We start from the raw sequence: 19078 nt of genomic DNA, 5'->3' as shown, positions 1-19078 counted from the left end.
TGGCAAAATCCTTTTGAACTGTAAAATATTAGATATAAAATAACTTAGCAACTTCAGACATGATGCCTGCAAGTAAATCTTCAATAGTTCAAAGCTATAGATTGACTGCATAAAAACCTCCAAAACAAGAGGCAGACATGGAAATTACCTCAACCACGGCAACATACCCCAATCAATAGCAGCACATGGCCTTTGCCTCGGGAAGAGCAGTCGAAGTGCTTGAGAAGTCTGTTCTTCTCCGACTTTTTGACATTCTCTTCTCCACATGCTCTGCTTAGATCCAAGCATAGGTGATTCAGAGGGTAGTTTTTAAAGTGTAAACTTGGAAGTTTTAATTTTTACAGACTAGGTATAGATTCTATTTGTTAACATTGCTTCTGTATAGGGAGATTCCTGGAAATGATACTTTCCCCTTTGGTAGTACGTCTCTAATCTGATACTCATCTGCATGTCCTGGATTTTAAAAACCATTCATACTCAGTCAAAACCTTCTTCATTAACTTTAGTTTCTATCACTCATTTAGTTTTACACTTTCATGGATACCTGCTTGCATACTGACCACTCAGTTCACCCTCTCAGATCCCCACAACTCTTTCACATTGTTGTCTTTTTGTTTTGTTTTGTGATCCATTGAGATTAACCTGTCTGTGTGACTGTAGGTTTGGAGATACCTCTTAGATCTTTGTGGATTAGTAGTGGGCACACACAACTGAAGACAGTGATCCCCCCTTTCCCAGATCTGTCATTAGCCAACATTTCAGAGGCCTTCCCCTTCCTTGATTAAATGTTGATAGGGCTAGTCTTATAACGGACTAGTGGAGGTAACTACAGTTGGTATAAATGTTTACAGTAGTTATATCCAGTCTAAGAAATGGTATTTCAGAGCCCTTTATGCCATCTTTCTTTCTTTTAAAAATAATTTATTTGTATTTTTATGTACATTGGTGTTTTGCCTGCATATTATGTCTGTGTGAGGGTGTTGAATTCCCCTGGAAAAGGAGTTCCAGACAGTTGTGAGCTGTCATGTGGGTGCTGGGAATTGAACCTGGGTCCTCTGGAAAGAGCAGCCAGTGTTCTTAATGCTTAGCTATCTCTCTAGCCCCCTCCCCATCTTTCTAGATTAAAAAAATTATAATATGTTTCAACAAGAATAATGCACTAGAAATCTCACCTAGCCAAAATAAACCTTTTAACCTTCAGCAAACATTTTCTTGGCCTGTAATTTCTCTAGGTTAGATGGGTAGTATAATTATTTATAAATTTATAACTTTATATAAATGGTATAGAGCAATTGGCACATTATCTGCATGTGTGAATGTAAGCACACACATACACACACACACACACACACACACACACACATCTACATGCATTTGATGAGAAACTGTTTCTGAGGAAGATGCATAAGAAGCAAAATAAATGAAAAAAACATTGTTTCTTATTTATTGAGAAGGAAGAAAGCTAAATAGTTTGTGACCTACCTTAAAAATGTGGTGATTCTGAAACTAAATTGTGTTGATCAAAGACTTCTTTTTCACTTTATAGTAGAACCTTTGGCCTATCATGAAGATTACAAAGGTGTTGTCCTCCTTCTTTTATGAACACTCTTATTCCATTGCCTTATGTGTGGCAAACTTAATGAGTCTGTGGAAGTGGAGTTGTGGCTAAATTAAAATAATAGAGGATTTTTGCCCCTGCTTATTCCATTTTGTTTTATTATACCAACTCAGCCAAATCTACATACCATATACAGGAATAGGATATGATGGTGAATGTGGGGAGTGGAAAGCCAAAAGCAGAGCCAGGCAAATGCTTTTGAGGGCTGCTGTTTTTCTAATCTGGTTTGCTCCTGGGAGAGGAGGTGGTAAGAGCAGACCTTGAAGGAATGCTTCGTCTATCCAGGGCCTGAAGTCAACCAGCAAGAGCTTTCTGTAGGTTAAATTTTTTTGCAGTTATCTTGAAAACATGTGGCTTTCAAGTCAAAGAACCAAAGTTCTGCCTTATTCTTTTTAGAATACTTTGTATGGAACCATCCCTAACCTGAATTTCTTCCCTAGTGCTTTCTCCTTTTGAAACACAGCCGATGATCTGAAAATTCCCCCTGTCTCTGGAAGAGAGATTTATTAGCACTGGCACTGGGGAAGTTCATGGTTGGCTTAGGACTGCTGTGTGATAGAATCACAAAGGCAGAGTTTATTGCTATTTCAGATCCAGACTTCAGAGGAATCTGAACAGAAGCCATTAAGTTTGATTTATATTGTCCCCAACTGCCGTTGTTGTCATTAGAGTAGATAGGCTTAATGTAATTACTAAAATGCTGCTGTGCATGCAAATGTACTTTATGTCTGGATAGAAACCTTAGTAGTTGCTGTTGGGACTTGAGAGAGGGGGGAACCTACTTTGATAAATCTAAGTGAATAATGCTTGACTTTCAGAGATTCACCACAAATGAATGGATGTATCAGTTTGGGAATAGTACAGTTCTGTTTTTGAATTTTGAGTGTTTTCTAGCTATGGAAACCATGCCTTTTCAGGATTTCCTTTGTTTCAGTTGCTGTAGCAACCTGCTAGTGCCTGACCTATTAATGGCTTCCTACAGATCAAACCAAGTTGACTCAGCTGACATTTTGTTACAGTGAGGTTCTCAGTGCAGTGCAGGAATTCTGCCTTATGCACAATAACATGGGCTTCTCCAAGGTGGACTGAACAAGGCTTCTCTGTTTCCTGAGATTTATTGCTGTCTCATAATTTGAAAAATCATACACTGGGGGTGTAAGCACTCTGACATTGCCAGGGAACTTCATCCCAATCATTGGATGCTAAATCAGTTTCTTGTCTGCGGCTCAGTTGCTTGCCAGAGAAATCCAGCTAAAGTCAGATTTGGAGAGGCAACAATTAGGGAAGAAAGAATTCTACTCGTGCATTTCTGAAGCCGACTTGGCAATTTTGTTAGGTATTTACAAATGGCTTGTACCTTTAAGTAGCTGAGTTGAGTCGTCACCAGTGAACTTTGCCCTCTGGCATGGTGGCTCTGGTTCTGTTTCCACATGAATGTTATCCAGAAGCAGGCCTTCTGTAGACCGCTGTGGAAAGTTGGATGCCTTTGAGCTGAGCTCCAACAGAAAAGACAAATTGATTTAGAGGAGCATTTACATTGCATTTTAAATTGAACTTCTATTTTTGAAAGTGCTGTGTGAAGTCTAGTGAAGGCTGGCTGGAACAATCTATAAGATGAAGCACAGCCCCATCACAGGGTGATTGATTCATTCTTCAGTTATCATCATTGGCTAATTTATATTTTAATTATGTTTGAATTGGATGCTAATTTCCTTTTCGGAAGGCAAATGGAAAAGAGCTAGGGAAACATAGGAAAGTTACTTAAGTGAGAAATTGGTTCTTTGGCATAGCATGTGGAAAAAACTGTATAATTCAACCCTTTGTGGATGCTCAGATCATGAGAAATGCACCTGTCTGCACAACTTCCACAGCATTGGCAATGAGGTGATGCAAGCAGACATGGGGAAAAAATACATACATACATACGCACATACATACATACATATATTCAGAACAGAGATGCCAAGCACCAAAATTGTTTTAAAGAATATTCTTAGTTTTTTAAACAATTTCATATGTGAATACAATGTATCTTAATCATATCTACTCCTAATTCTCTTTCCATTTCCCCTGGACACGCTGCCTCCAACACTAAACACATCCTCCTCCTATCTTACATTCCTATTAAAAAATATGACCTACTGGTCATATTGGTGCTACCTCAATGTATTAATGTATTAATGTATTAATAAATGGGCATGGGGCTGTCAACCTGAGCATAGACAATCTACCAATGGTCATACACTCTTAAGAAAAAAAGAATCCCCCTTCCCCAGTAGCCAATAACAACCAATAGCTCTTCAGTTAAAGGTGGGGCCTCATGAACTCCTCCATGTGGAAACATTAACAGGGCTTGATTTTGCACAAGGTGTTTGGGTAGCCATAGCTACTGTGGGTTCGTGTGGGTAATGACCATATCATGTCCAAAAGATGGTGTTCCACAGCATTTCTCATCTTCCTACCCATCTTCTGCAATGTTCCCTAAGCCCTGGAGGTTACTATAAATGCTCCCTTTTTAGGGCCAAGTACTCAAAAGTTACACATTCTCAGCCCTTTGACTGAATACCAATCTTTTGAAATCCAAATGAGTTTTAGACTTTTGAATCTATGACAGAAATGCACTTCTATTCCTTATACTGGTGCTAGTAAGAATATAGAGGAACACTACTGAGATGGAGTCAAAGGGAAAAGGAGTGATGTCACAAGGAAGATACCTTTGAAACAAATGCTACAGATTACATTCCAGAGAGAAATGAAATATAGGAAACATGGGTTTGCAGTTCAGAGCAGGAGAAAGCAAGCACTATTGAAATTAGCATTATTGAAAAACGTCACTAAGGAAAAGCCCTGAGTAATCCTCTGGATCATAAAACCAACATCTGAGGAGCTCATGCAAGAGGGAGGGAGCACACTACAGCAGATGTGGATCTCACTCAGCAAGGTAGCCACAAAGGAATGAAGCTTGTTGGGTTCTGCTTTGCCAGGAGACCAGACTCTGACTTCTAGCTTTTCTTTTCTCTTCTCTGTCCCCTAAGGTGTTCTAAGAATGGATGCCTGCTCAAACCCAATCTTACCAAACTGAAATATTTTCTGGTAGTGACTGGTAACTGAAGCTTCTTTGAGGGCAGGAGCTATAAATTAAACATCCAAATGCCTGACTAGATGATACTTTTACTTTGACTAAACCCCATAAGAGCGCCATTGCCCATTCAAAAACAAGCATATGTTGAGAATCATTTTCTTTCAGGCTAGGGCAGAGAGAAGAGAGTGAGACACCCCACATCATGTTTTTTTGTTTTTTTTGCTTTTATTTTTTCAAGACAAGGTTTCTCTGTGGTTTTGGAGGCTGTCCTGGAACTAGCTCTTGTAGACCAGGGTGGTCTCGAACTCATAGAGATCGCCTGCTTCTGCCTCCCGAGTGCTGGGATTAAAGGCGTGCACCACCAACGCCTGGCCCACATCACGTTTTATGACACGAAAGCATGTGATGGTAGGCCCAGTCAACTTCCCAGCCCTCTGAGCATCAGTCTTGAAGTGACTTTGATCTCATGGGCATGGTAATAAAGCTATCCAATAGAGGAACCGCCAAGCAGTCTCAGAGATGCCACATTGTGATGAGTTTTGCTTATCATGGATTCTTCATTTTCTAGGAGCAAAAATAAGAGTGAAGGTTCATTGTCACTTGGGCCCAGTGTATCTTTTGAACAAATAGCCCTGTAAGTCTCAGAGAGGAGCGCCAGAAGGAAACTAGACAGAAATGTGTGTGTGTGTGTGGGGGGAGTGAGAGAGAGGGGCAGAAGAGTGGAGAGACAGGACAGATTTTTGGGAACTGTTAGTATTTAGACAGTCTCATGCATTCTGATTTGATCAGTATTGAGCTTTGCCTCTCAAGGCATTTTTATGTACCTAATCATGTCCAGTCCATACGTTTTTTTTGCCAAGGCACTAAGAAGTGACATAGCTTGCTGATGGCTCACTCACGTGGTTACACTTAACTCCAACACCAGCTGACTGCAAGCCTGTATTCTGTCTGTTGTACCACAGAGCCCTACACAGTTGCTTTAGTTTTCGATATTCTTAATGATTGACCAAACCAACACCCCATTTAAAAAGAAAACAACAACAACAACAACAACAACACTTTATGGGTTATAGGTCTGATATTTAGTCTCCTAATGGAACTATTTTTTTTTCTCACAAATCCACTTGTTACAAAGTATCTTATATTTCAATAGAATGGGTAGCCTCCTATTATGGAAGAAAAACAGCAGTATGCCTGATAACAGCATAAACACTGAGGGATATTCTTATCACTCTGACTGATGCAGGGAACAGGGAACAGGTTTGAAGCATTTATCTTTTTCAGTCATGGATTGTGAATTGAGCATTTTCCCCCTTTCTTTGGGGTCAGAACTTCATCTTGAGTGCGGAATGTGTCAATATGTGTGTCTGCAGATGGTGTTCACATACTGTGAACTGTGCGTTAAAGCCTGTTCCTTGTGGCTGAGAATCTTCTGTGAGGATGCTCAAGTCATTGTTGGTGTGTCTTTAATGAGAAGTCAAATATCTTTTAGTTGTTATTTCATTTGTATATTGAAAGGGACTTTTGCAAACTAGTTTCAGGACATTAATGCACTTGACAAAGTCTCCATTGTGATTTTGTTAGTATTTTGTTCTAGTTTTACAAGTCTTTTGAGTGTTAAAATAGTTGGTTAAACTCGTGGGAACACATGTCTAGTGATCAGAGATCTTTTTGTTTTAAGCTCAGAAACATCTCTGTGAATATATTTTTGCTTCAACCACAATTCTCTTCCTGTTATTTTTCTCAGAGTGAGATTATTTGCTTGTGTTTGTGAGATTGATGCCTGTTGTCATGGAAATAAACAATGCCACAAATTCAGTGCTGTAGAAATCAGGGAGAAAAATAGTCTGAAAAATGAAGCCTTCAGAAAAGTAGATGTTGATGATTACCCTGGTATTAATTTGGAAAAAATTTTTATATTCTAGATAATTTTTATGTGTTTGGAGAATATCGTTAGTGCATCAACTAGCTTATTTAAATCCAAAGTCACTATTAAGTGTGTTTGTTTCCCAGGAGTTCTTCTGACTACAGGCTAAGAAATTCAGAAGCAAAAGCACATGTGGAAAAATGATCTGTAGTAAGCAAAGGAAAAGTGTATTGCAGACTTGTAACTTAGCAGAGTGGTGGGAAACAAGTCACCAAAACAAGTAAAAAACAACGAATAACCAAACCAAGCCAAGAAGCCAGTAATATGGAGTTACATTTTCATATTCTTCAAGTGAAGAAAATATAGAGGTTATTACCATGCAAGCAGAAGATTCTCCTATAAAAGACTTTTCCACTTTTAAGTACCGAGGGAAAAAGTCACTATGTTCTTGAAAATAAGTGTTCTTGGTTTCAGTGAAATATGCAGCTAATTTCCTTCCGGAGATGAGATGGCCTGTCTGCTTTCAAAGTTATTTATAATGGAGTAAGAACTTTCCGTTAGGATCTATTAGGCTTTCCAGCTTCTGTTTTATTTATCTTTCCCTCTAAGTTCTACCATGTACGAGGAGAGTGTTTGTGCACTGACTTTTTTTTTTCATTAATCATCATCTTTATTTTTGGTTGATGCTTAATTGTTTATGAGTCCTAAAATGTTCGTCTTCACTTTGAGTTAAGAAAATAGCAGCTTTCAAAAATCTAGCGTGTACATTATCATTTACATGAATGTAAAACAATGACTGGCATAATGTATGCTAAGGAGGCAGAAAGTTTTATATTTATGTCATAACGTGGCATATACCCTAGTAAAAGCATCTAATATAAAGTGACTAGTATATTTACATTACATTTAAAATATGGAAAATGAGGCTTTTACTAGAACACATCTGTGCCTATTATTAAGTTGAGGTTTCTATGTTTTTCCATTTAGGATATGTATATATTAATGAAAGAGCCATGATTTTGTAGCATTTTGATCAGATAGAGCAAGTGGTATGCTATATTTGATGACTAATTACTTTTCAGCTTTCCACACGTATTGGTGATTTTTAGTTTCATTGGAGTCAAACTATGTTGAATGTTTGTACTTCTACTCTTTTGAACTGAATATGCAAGTAAAAGTTTATTCAGAAAGCTATTGTGGGAGTTAAGGTTTGTAAGTGGTATACAATTGTTGTAGTAACTGTTAGTCATATAATAAAATCAGAAAGAAATAAATATCCTGGTTGGACATGGAGACCTTTGTGAACAGTGGGCTATGTCCTAAAGCACTCTGAAATCTGATAAAATATTGACATTTAGACATTTTTCCTTTTGGAAAAATATTAAAAGCATGTATTTCTTCAAATTTGGCCTAGAGGACCCTGCAATGCAAATGGGAATGTGGGGTAAGGTTGATAGATAGGAATTGTGTAACTTGGAGCTTTCTTCCACCGATTTGCTCCACTGGTTAAAAACAGCCCCAAAGCTCAGAAAGAATGATCAGTTTTAGAGAGTTTGAGGTTCAGTTCAATAGGTTAGGATGTCTACCAGGATGAGTGAATACTTAATTATGTAGCTAACATTTAAAAAGTACTACTCCTGAGGGACCAGGATTTATCTTTAGTGAATTAACTGGCTTTTTGGAGCCCTTCCTTATGGAGGGATACCTTGCTCAACCTAGATACAGGGGGAGGGCCTTGGTCCTACCCCAAATGATGTGACAGACTTTAATGATCCCCCCCCATGGGAGGCCTCACTCTCTCTCAGGAGAGGATATAGGGTGGGGGGAAGGTAGGGCAAGAGGGAGGAGGGGAGGGAGGGGGAACTGGGATTGGTATATAAAATAAAAAGATTGTTAAAAAATTAAAAAGTGCTACTTTTTAAACCTCTGTTTTAGAACGTGGTTCACCCCAAAATCTAGTTACAAAAGATATCACGGACACTTCTATTGGGGCCTATTGGACATCTGCTCCAGGAATGGTTCGTGGGTACAGAGTCTCATGGAAGTCACTTTATGATGATATTGAGGCTGGAGAGAAAAATCTTCCTGGAGACGCAATTCATACTATGATAGAGAATCTACAGCCAGAGACAAAGTACAAAATTTCAGTTTTTGCAACTTACAGCAGCGGAGAAGGAGAGCCCGTGACTGGAGATGCCACAACCGAATGTAGGTAACGTTCCAAGGGTGTAGGGATACATCTTGGTGCTACCTAATAACTAATCAGCTCAGGTGACATGCAGTGTAACCACTGAGGTTTTTTTTTTCTTCAATTGGGAACAAGAACTGAACATTGATGATGTTTAAGGAGTGTGGTTTAAGTTCAAATTAGGTTCAGACTTGAAAAATAATATTATAATTGGACAATTTTGAGTTCTTCCTGGCCACATGTAAATTTTGTTTTCTAGTAAAAGGGTCAGCTAGCTAGGCTACTCAACTAGTGAAAATGCATCTCCCATGTAGACTAAGAGAATTTAGGAGCATTTGTGATTGCATGTTTTTGGTCATGTGCCTTAGCTTTTTTTTCAAATGTCAGTTTCCTAATCTGTAGAATACAGATGATGAATTTCTTCTCTTATAGTGCCATGAGGATTAAATGAAATGACAGTAGACAGACTACCAGGCACAATGTCTAGCCATTAAAGCACGTCAGTAACAATGAGAGGATGTTGAGTTTATGCTTTTGACATGAGAGTAATACTAGATTTGTTACCCCTTTCTTGTTAATTTTTGCTAAGATTAACTCAAAAGCCCATTCAATTTTCTGTGGCTCAGATTGACTTCTGTTTCATAACTTTTTTCTTGTGAATAATTGTGAACAGTCTATCTGTGGAAGGAGGAGGCAATCAACATTTCTTTGTTTTCCTTCCTATTTTTTGAACGACAGTGTATATGTTTGGTAATTTCAACAAGTGTACCATTTGGGTGAGGGTGTGGATAATGGAGAAAGCTGTGTGTATGTGAAGCAGGGAAGGATACCCGGGGCATATCTGTGCTTCTTGATCCCCATTTCTTTTATATTCTCTCTCTCTCTCTCTCTCTCTCTCTCTCTCTCTCTCTCTCTCTCTCTCTTTTATAAGAAGGATTTCATTATGTAACCCTTGCTGGCTTGCACTCACTATGTAGATTACACTAGTTTCAAACTCATAGACAGCTGCTTGCCTCTGCCTCTTGAGTGCTGGGATTAAATGCACGAGCCACTAGATCTGGCCTCTCTTTGCTCACTTTTGCTTGTGACGTGAATAGTGTTCTAAGAGAGCCAACTGGAAGGACTGGGTATGGGAGGAATGTACTCAATTCACATTCTATCTGGTATAAAGATGTCCTTATATAACACTGTATCACGTATAATGAGTAGGCACAACAAAAGCAGAATAGGAACAAACCAAAAAAAGCAAAGAATATTTAAACATAACAAAACAAAAACCAAACCAACCAAAACAGCAGCAATGATAAAACCAAATAACAACAAACATCTGTTAGTCACAGACATTTCTAAACATTTAGAGGAAAACTTTTTTCTTTTGTTTTGGAAACTTCCACATTTTTTAAAATTAAATGTTTTTTTTTTTCATTTTACATACCAACCCCAGTCCACCCTCCCTCCTCTTCTCTCACCCCTCCACTCCCCATCCACTCTTCAGAGAGGGTAAAGCCTCCTTTGGGGAGTCAACAAAGTCTGGCATACCAAGTTGAGTCAGGACCAAGCCCCCTCCTCCATCAAGGCTAAGCAAAGTATCCCACCACAGGGAATGGGCTCCAAAAAGCCAGTTCATGTACCCTGGATAAGTCCTGGTTCCACTGCCAGGGGCCCCACAAACAGATCAAGCCACATAACTCACCCACATTCAGAGGGCCTCGTTCGGTCCCATGCAGGTTCAGTCTATAGTTTGTGAGCTCCCATTAGCTCAGGTCAGCTGTCTTTGTGGTTTTCCCAGTCATGATCTTGACCCGCCTCTTTGCTCATGTGATCCCTTCTTCCTCTCTTCAACTGAACTCCAGGAGCTCAGCCTAGTGCTTGAATGTGGATCTGCCTCCATCAGTTAGTGGATGGAGGTTCTATGATGACAATTAGAGTATTCACGAATCTGATTATAGAGGAAGGTCAGTTTGGGCACCCTCTCCACTATTGATAGAAGTCTTTGCTGGGGTCATCCTGGAAAATTCCTGGGAATTTTCCTAGCACCAGGTTTCTCCCTAACCCCATAATGGCTCCCTCTATCAAGGTATCTTGATAGAAAAAAAAAGTTTCACATTTTTATATGTGCTTCTCACTGAGTGTTTAGAAATGTGAAAGGCATCACTTTCAACTGAAACTCAAGGACATGGCACATGAATGTTTGATGCCATGAAAATTATGAATTGGGATTAGACTATCCATTGTCCTGCCTCATGGTGGCTAATTCAGCAGTGGCATAGGAGCTGTTAAACAGTTTAACAACTGTGAGTTGTTAAAACATGAAGAGAAATCACACAGTGTAAGCCTGCCCCAGCATTTTGTAGTGCATGACATATCTATTAATGATGTTAGAAGCATTGACTTTTAATTATGAGAAGCACCAAAGCTTTTATTTTCTCTTCCTAAAGTATAATTTCCCATTGAAAATGAGTTGAGATTTGATGTACCTCATTTCAGTTCAGTTTATTTATTGTTCATGGAAATGTAAAAGTACAGTAGAAACCCACAGAGTGTGTCAAGGCACGAGGTAGAACAGTTGGCTGCTATTGACATGTTTAAATTGATAAAGATTTGGCATCTTGGGATTATGTTCTCTTGGGAACTTGGTTTATTTATTTTTAGTACCACTCATAAGATTTAACTTTCCATTTTTCTCAATTGTGGATTGTGGGAATAAAAGTTTGAGAACTTTATGTATGACAAAGATGTCTTGTTCTACTAAGAAAAAATTTAGGAGACAGAAATAGGAGATCATGCAATATATTTTAGTATAGCACCTTCCAGGAAAATACGGATGCCCACCAATTTTAGTGTTTGTAAACATTAGCAATAATTTAATGTGATGAACTTTCATTTTTCTTCTCCTTTGATCTAAGATACAATTAAAAAAAACTTTTTAGGATAGCACATAAGGGAGTGTGTTTCACTGTGACATCTGCATAGAATGTCTCAGTCTGCATTTGCATTTGTTCTTCTCCCAGACTGCTAATCTCCTGGCTTCCCTGCTTCCTTTCCCTATTTAATTCCCTTTTACTGCTTTTCAATCACAAGTATTTTATTATTCTATTTTCTATCCTCCCTTGAAATCTCTTCTTCTCTCACAAACCCTCTTTTCTAGCTTCATGGCCTACACACACACACAGACACACACACACACACAGACACACACACACATACACACAGACACACACACACAGACACACACACAGACACACACAGACACACACAGACACACACACACAGACACACATGCACACACACACACAGACACACATACACACACACACACACACAGACACACACACAGACACACACACACACACACACACACAGACACACACACACAGACACACACACAGACACAGACACACACACAGACACAGACACAGACACAGACACACACACAGACACACACACACACAGACACACACACACAGACACACACACAGACACACACACACNCACACACACACACACACACACACACACACACACACACACACACACACGCTTAGGTTCTTTACATCAGAGATTGTGGTAGAGTGGTAGAGGAAGGTGAGCACAGACTGGTTTCCCCATTTTCTTTACTAGGGTCACTGACATCATTTGATTAAGGCTGTATCTACACAAACTTAATTAATTGAAGTTACCTCCCCAAAGGTCCTACCTGCAAATATCAACATTGGAGGTTAAAGTTTCAACATGACTTTTAGGGAGGACACAATTATTACATCCAAAATTTAGGTGACAAATTTGTTCTCAGTGTGCCTTACAATTTTCATTTGGATCTAGATGTTGTGAGTTTTATTTTGTTGGGTTCTGGAAAGTACATTACTGTAAATGTTGATCTTACCCTCTGTCTAGAATGTAGTGATTTGGAAATAGTTTGATCTTTTTGAAATTCAGGGTTTGGTTTAGGACCACTTTTGCTTTGTTATTGAAATAATCACCTGACATACCACGATTCTGAACTTTGGTCTTCTGGACTGGGGAACTTTCTGGCCACACATGATCATCAAGAGTGGTTCTGTTTGTTTTGGGTGGTGCGTGCTCTAGTTTGTGGTACTCTTCTCACACATATGCCCTGATGTATTCTGGGTTGGAGACCTAAAGAGGATCCTCTGTATGGTTCCGGAGCATTTTATCTGTGGCACGCTCTCTATTGCTGTGCCCTTTCTGTGGATTCCAGTTGATGTGGACTCCCATGATCTCTTCAGTTAAGGAAACCACAGGGCTCCATCTGGATCCCACTGGCCTGTGTTGGAGATGGAAACACTCCATGACCAACCATAGAGTCAGCCCTAGTCTCTTCCTAAAGTCCCAGGGATCAATGATGCTAAGTAATGTTCATTGTCTTAAAACTATTTTAACAAAGTTTATCCCCTCCCCATTGAAAGCTGTTTCATTATGATTCTTATCCATTTGACCATGAAAATTTCTTTGAAAACCTGCAAAGACAGTTGATTTTGTTTCCTTCAGCTTTAGTGCCTTCTAAAAGTATATGTGAGTCTTCCAGTCTTAAGAATATTCCATTGAATTAAATGATCCTCCCAATAAACTCATTATTTATAAGAAAGGGGATGTTGGTTGTTTGAAGTTATTTGGTGATCTATTTCTGACAGTTATTCATAATAATGAAATATTAGTAAAAGAACTAGTTGAGTGATAATATTAGCTACACATTAGATACATGTTAACACACACTGCTTCCTAAAATATTTGACATGTATGCTTTTATCTGCTAGCCTTTGAGATGCTTTTACCTATTAGAGTTGCCTGTTCTCTTGTGTTCATAGTCTTACATGCACCTAGAAATCAGAAGATTGATGTCAATCATGTTAACTCTGGCCAGCCATTTACAGATTGTAGCGTCTTCTGAAAAGGCCAGAATGAAATTTCTAACTCTTCTTTTTCATCTTTAGTATTCCTTCTGGCTTTATTACTAGAGGAATTCTTTAAAGATAAAACACAATAAAAATTTAAAACCACATCTTTGGAGATGGATTTTTTTCTTTACTAAAGTCTCTAGAATGCAAATAGGAAATCCCTGCAATATGAACTTTCATTTTTTAGTATTAACTAGATAAAAAAAAGCATCCCACTGAGGCCAAGCTGGGATTAGGCTCACATGCCATCACGAACCCAAGAGACTATGATGTTAAGCAAGACATCTGTGTCCACACTTAAGAATCCAGAGTTTCTTCTTACATGAAGGAAGGAGCAGACAAAAATTGTTTTCTTTTGACAAGTTATACATTAATTTTTTTTAATTTTACAGTATCCCAAGATTCTAAAACCTTAAAAGTGGATGAAGAAACCGAACACACGATGAGAGTTACGTGGAAACCAGCACCAGGGAAAGTTGTCAACTACCGTGTTGTGTATCGCCCTCAAGGGGGAGGGAGACAAATGGTCGCTAAGGTGCCACCCACAGTCACTTCAACAGTGCTAAAGAGACTTCAACCCCAGACCACATACGACATTACAGTTCTCCCGATGTATAAGACAGGAGAAGGAAAGCTGAGGCAAGGATCAGGGACAACAGGTACACAACAGTAGCAATACCAATCGTGCCTTCAGGGGAGAAAGTATGGTGCATTTTAAAAGAAAACTGTAGTGTATCTTTCATTTGGAAACATTTCACATTGAATCTGGGGTTGTGGGCTTGGGGGTGGTGTCTGTTGCTGAGTTGTAGAAGTATTTGCCCAACAGAAATGGGGCCCTGAATTCAAGCTCGAGCACCATGCATGCAAACATTTTAAACTTGTAATAAATTTATTAGTCGGGATGTCTGACTAGTGTGTTATTTGCTTTACAAATCTAGTTCCTGGTAAAAATGATCCTTCTGGCTAATGTATCAATCTAGAACTCACCTGAATTGTGAGAATTGATTATGCTGCTTGAGCACTACTGCGTTGCTCAGGGCTTTTATTGAACCTGACATCTGTGATACTGGACTTGGCTCTTCATACATACATATGTTTGTGGGAACTAATAAAAAACACCAAAGACTGTCTTATTGATAATACATACATATATAAAAAAACCTTTTCACTTTTACAGCTTCTAGATTTAAGTCACCAAGAAACCTCAAAACTTCCGATCCAACAATGTCAAGTTTCCGAGTGACTTGGGAGCCTGCCCCTGGGGAAGTGAAAGGTTACAAAGTCACGTTCCATCCTACTGGTGATGACAGAAGACTAGGGGAGTTGGTCCTTGGACCATATGACAACACTGTTGTCTTGGAGGAGCTTAGGTAGGAATGAACTATATTTGTACTAAAAGATTGCATCACTTATATAAATTAGTAGGTTTTGCACAAAGAGTTATCTCATATCTGTTTTCAGCCAAGATTTAAGCTTGAACTAATAGTTTGTGTTTTTAAATAGTTTTTTTTTAAGTGATCAGGGATATATTAAAGAAAAAAAGAGTACCTGGATTTTAACATGTCCATATCACATAGTTTCATTGCAATTGAAGCCATGTGGAAATGTGTGGCCAGGTAACTCATTCTGAGACCCCCCAGTGTGGGTGTCCCTGCAGTGAGGCATACTTGAGCTCAAAGGCCAGAGTCTGAACTTGTTGCCAGCTGGCAAAGCAGCTTTGGGTTGATTCAGGGTCTAGTTTTAGGCAGTGAGTTGGAAAACAAAGGAGTGTGAGTTTGACCAGCACTCCACATTCATCCAGTGGTACCAATGGACTAGTGTACCTTCCTCTTGGAAACTTTGTCTGTTCAAGTTTTCATTTAATAGTTGTTCACCCTGTATAATGCTTGTTGTTTATTGTCACTTGAATAGATAGGATAAAAGTTAGTGATGCCACTGTTTGATGCTGCCCAGTGCTCAGTGCCTTGGGTTACCTTGCAGACATTGAGCATTTCAGTCTTCTTAAACACAGCATCTTAGAGGCAGCAGAAGCAAGGCAGATCCTTCTCCATTCTGAGGGGCCTGGGGGGAATTCTGCCTCTGGCAGCAAAGCCAGTCCAGAAATGATTCTGTAAATCTCCAGAGATCTCTGGAAGGCTGGGCGGCTAGTATCCTGTGATTCCTCATCATCAAGCTGGAATACGATGGCAATTATTTTTCGTTTTCCACAATACTGAGCATCATAGGTTGCTCTAGGTAAAAGTTTATTAGCGAAGATGAATGTCTTTAACAAGATGAAAGCTGCTTTCCTGGCTCATAGTCCATACCTACTCTGCACGTCACTGTTTCAGGGCAGGCACCACCTATAGAGTCAATGTTTTTGGGATGTTTGATGGAGGAGAAAGTTTACCACTTGTTGGGCAAGAAATGACAACCCTTTCTGACACAACTGTGACACCATTTTTATCCTCTGGTAAGAAATTGAGTTATATTTTCATAGGAAAATAGTAAGAAGCTATCTTAAATGTGAAGTCTTAGGTTATTAAACAATGATAAGTAATTATAATTTTTACTACAGTTTATTTAAATAATTCACATGCTTATTTTATGTTTGAAAAAGTGCTTCAATATATCCAACTGAGATGATTTTTGGCTTTTCTTTTTCAGTTTTGCATTAATTAAATACTGTTATTTGAAAATGAGTTTTTATTAAGTGTAGCAGTAGAAGTTATGCTTTCTAATTTTTCTCTTTAGTGATACAATTTTCTTTCATTATAATAATTATATATTTTTACTTCAGTGTCTTACTTTGGCTGAGAAAGAAGGCTTTACATAAAAAAAAGTGGGCAATCATGACTTGCAAGCAAAATGGTAGCACAAGCCCTTTAGATGTTCTGCCCCTTGCCATAGTTACAGCTTTGATGTAAACAAAGCCAGCATTAAATAGAATTAAAGGTGGGAGTAGGAGATAGAGTTTACTTCTAAATTTTTGAAAAATCATTTAATAAAACCAGTAGGTCTTAGTATAGGCAGAGATTTTAAAGGTGAGGGCCTTAGGAACAGTGTTTGGGAGTCTCCCATCTTGGGAAGGGTAGTACATGGATGGCACTGTGTAATTGGTAGTGTGATGAGCATTGCTTAATTTTCTTTCACTTTTATAGGGATTAAAAGATGATCTGATAACATTGCAATAGATGGGAAAATTTAAGGCTGGGGTCACAATCTTCTAGAAAAAAAAGAGTATTTAAAGTTAGATGTAGATAAAAGAAAGTTAAATTTTGATATTTTGCATTGTGTCATTGTTTCTCTTATGACGATATTAACTGACTTATATTTTTATTTTGTAGCTTGTCACTGAGGATATTGGGATTATTTTCTCTTCCCAAAGCACCTTCGCTTTGTATCTGTGTTTGTTTGTTGTTTCTACAGCTCTCATTTTGTGTATTTCTTTGCACACTTTTCCTAATTGTCTTCCTCCTTCTTCAATTTTTTGAATGTGCAAACTTTGCTGTCTGAATTTATTTATCTACAATAGATGAAAAATCAAACAATTAACAATGAGATAATATAACCATGTGTCAGATTTTCAAAACATGTCTTTATTTCATAAAGTTCAAATTTCAAGAGTCGTGTGTCTAATCCTTCATAACATGTAATAGTTACATGGTAGCCTAATTATTATAAAGGATAGTTTTGGCTCACTGAAACAATTTATAGTTTACACATTTAATCTGTCTATCTTATATTTATTTGCTAATACCTTAAATAGTGAAGAATGCAATATCTTACCTTATTCACATCCAATTATTCAAATTATTGTTAGATAGTTATGCATTCTCATTTATTATTTTAGGTATTAATTATGTGAGCCTTTCAAACTGACCATCATGGTTTAGTTAAAATCTTAAGGTTGTATAGTCATGGTCAGGAAATGTAATCAATGATGAAGGTTTGCCACTTAAATAATCTTTAGAGAAATTGGTTCCTGTGACTGTTATTTTAGCTTAATAAATTATAGTTGTGGCTTTGAATTATTAAGCTTAGCTGGTGTGTTGAAATAGACAACTTGGGTGGCAGAGGTTGTATAGGGAGCAACCTGCCAACTATGTGCTCCTTACTGTCCTGTCTCATGATTGCTGTGTCAGGGATGGAGTGTCTCACCAGAGCGGAAGCAGACATTGTGTTGCTGGTGGATGGGTCGTGGAGCATCGGCCGTGCAAATTTTAGAACCGTGAGGAGCTTTATTTCTCGTATTGTGGAAATCTTTGATATTGGTCCCAAGAGAGTACAAATTGGTAGGTTCCAACAATGTTGAAGGTCTTTGGCAATTTGATTTCAGTCTTTAATACAGCCTAACGGCCATGCTATTATTTTAGCTCTCGCTCAGTACAGTGGAGACCCCAGAACAGAGTGGCAGTTAAATGCTCACAGAGACAAGAAGAGTTTATTGCAGGCTGTGGCGAACTTACCGTACAAAGGAGGAAACACCCTCACGGGTAAGTCGGGATGCTTTGTTGAGGTTTTGACACGTGCTTTTGGTCAGGCAGATAGCTGAGAAATGATGTGACTGGCTGTCTTTTTAAAAATCCCACTAGGCATGGCTTTGAATTTCATTCGCCAACAGAGCTTCAGGACCCAAGCTGGCATGAGGCCTCGTGCTCGCAAAATTGGAGTTCTCATTACTGATGGAAAATCACAAGATGACGTGGAGGCTCCATCAAAGAAACTCAAGGATGAAGGAGTGGAGCTGTTTGCTATTGGTAAACATTGGAGAAGACAGTGCTTCCCTGGGGTGGCAGATGTGCCGAGAACATTTTTTTAGTTAAAAATGTCATTAGTTACCATACTCGCTCAAGCAAGCAGATGGTAGAATTTTTGACCCTTCCAAACAAAAGTCTAGTGAGAGAGGAATTGAAATTAATTAATAAAGAGGGGAAAAAAACCTATATTATTTTCAAAATTTCAGTTCTAGCTGTTTTGGAATGACCAAGACCTTGCTATATCTGAGAAGAATAAAATCATACAATGGGATTTATTTGCCTACATTGCCTCTGTGAGCATCTGTGATCATATACATATGCCCCAATACGGACTCGGTGGGGGAGCACCTATAAAAAGAAAAGGCAGGAGTATTTGCTTCATTCCATTAACTTTTCCTGACAAATGCTTTCAATCTGTACTTAACTGTTTTCCAAGGTATTAAGAATGCTGATGAAATTGAACTAAAAATGATTGCTACTGATCCAGATGACACCCATGCATACAATGTGGCAGATTTTGAGTCATTATCCAAGATTGTGGATGACCTCACCATCAACTTGTGTAACAGTGTCAAGGGCCCTGGTAAGCTTAGCCAGGTGCTGGTCTGTCTGGGTGGGGACCTCACTCTGACATGCTCCACAGCTTTAGAGGTTTTCACCTTCTGGAT

At 38.7% G+C, this 19078-nt stretch overlaps 1 protein-coding gene across 3 annotated transcripts in view; it reads left to right on the top strand.

Moving 5' to 3' along the window:
- The window catches only part of Col12a1 (collagen type XII alpha 1 chain), a 111639-nt gene that overhangs the window by 25848 nt on the left and 66713 nt on the right, over window positions 1-19078 (top strand). For 2 of the 3 annotated variants that reach the window (XM_027411073.2, XM_027411074.2), the window contains exons 14-21: window positions 8503-8775; window positions 14064-14330; window positions 14849-15041; window positions 16002-16123; window positions 17796-17945; window positions 18027-18146; window positions 18246-18410; window positions 18847-18993. In XM_027411073.2, the coding sequence (XP_027266874.1) occupies window positions 8503-8775; window positions 14064-14330; window positions 14849-15041; window positions 16002-16123; window positions 17796-17945; window positions 18027-18146; window positions 18246-18410; window positions 18847-18993 (1437 nt within the window). The remainder of the gene's footprint in view (window positions 1-8502; window positions 8776-14063; window positions 14331-14848; window positions 15042-16001; window positions 16124-17795; window positions 17946-18026; window positions 18147-18245; window positions 18411-18846; window positions 18994-19078) is intronic. The other variant, XM_027411075.2, reaches the window with a different exon arrangement.

Source organism: Cricetulus griseus, chromosome 4, assembly GCF_003668045.3.
Source record: "Cricetulus griseus strain 17A/GY chromosome 4, alternate assembly CriGri-PICRH-1.0, whole genome shotgun sequence".
NCBI lineage: Eukaryota > Metazoa > Chordata > Mammalia > Rodentia > Cricetidae > Cricetulus > Cricetulus griseus.
This window is presented reverse-complemented; position numbering and strand designations above follow the sequence as displayed.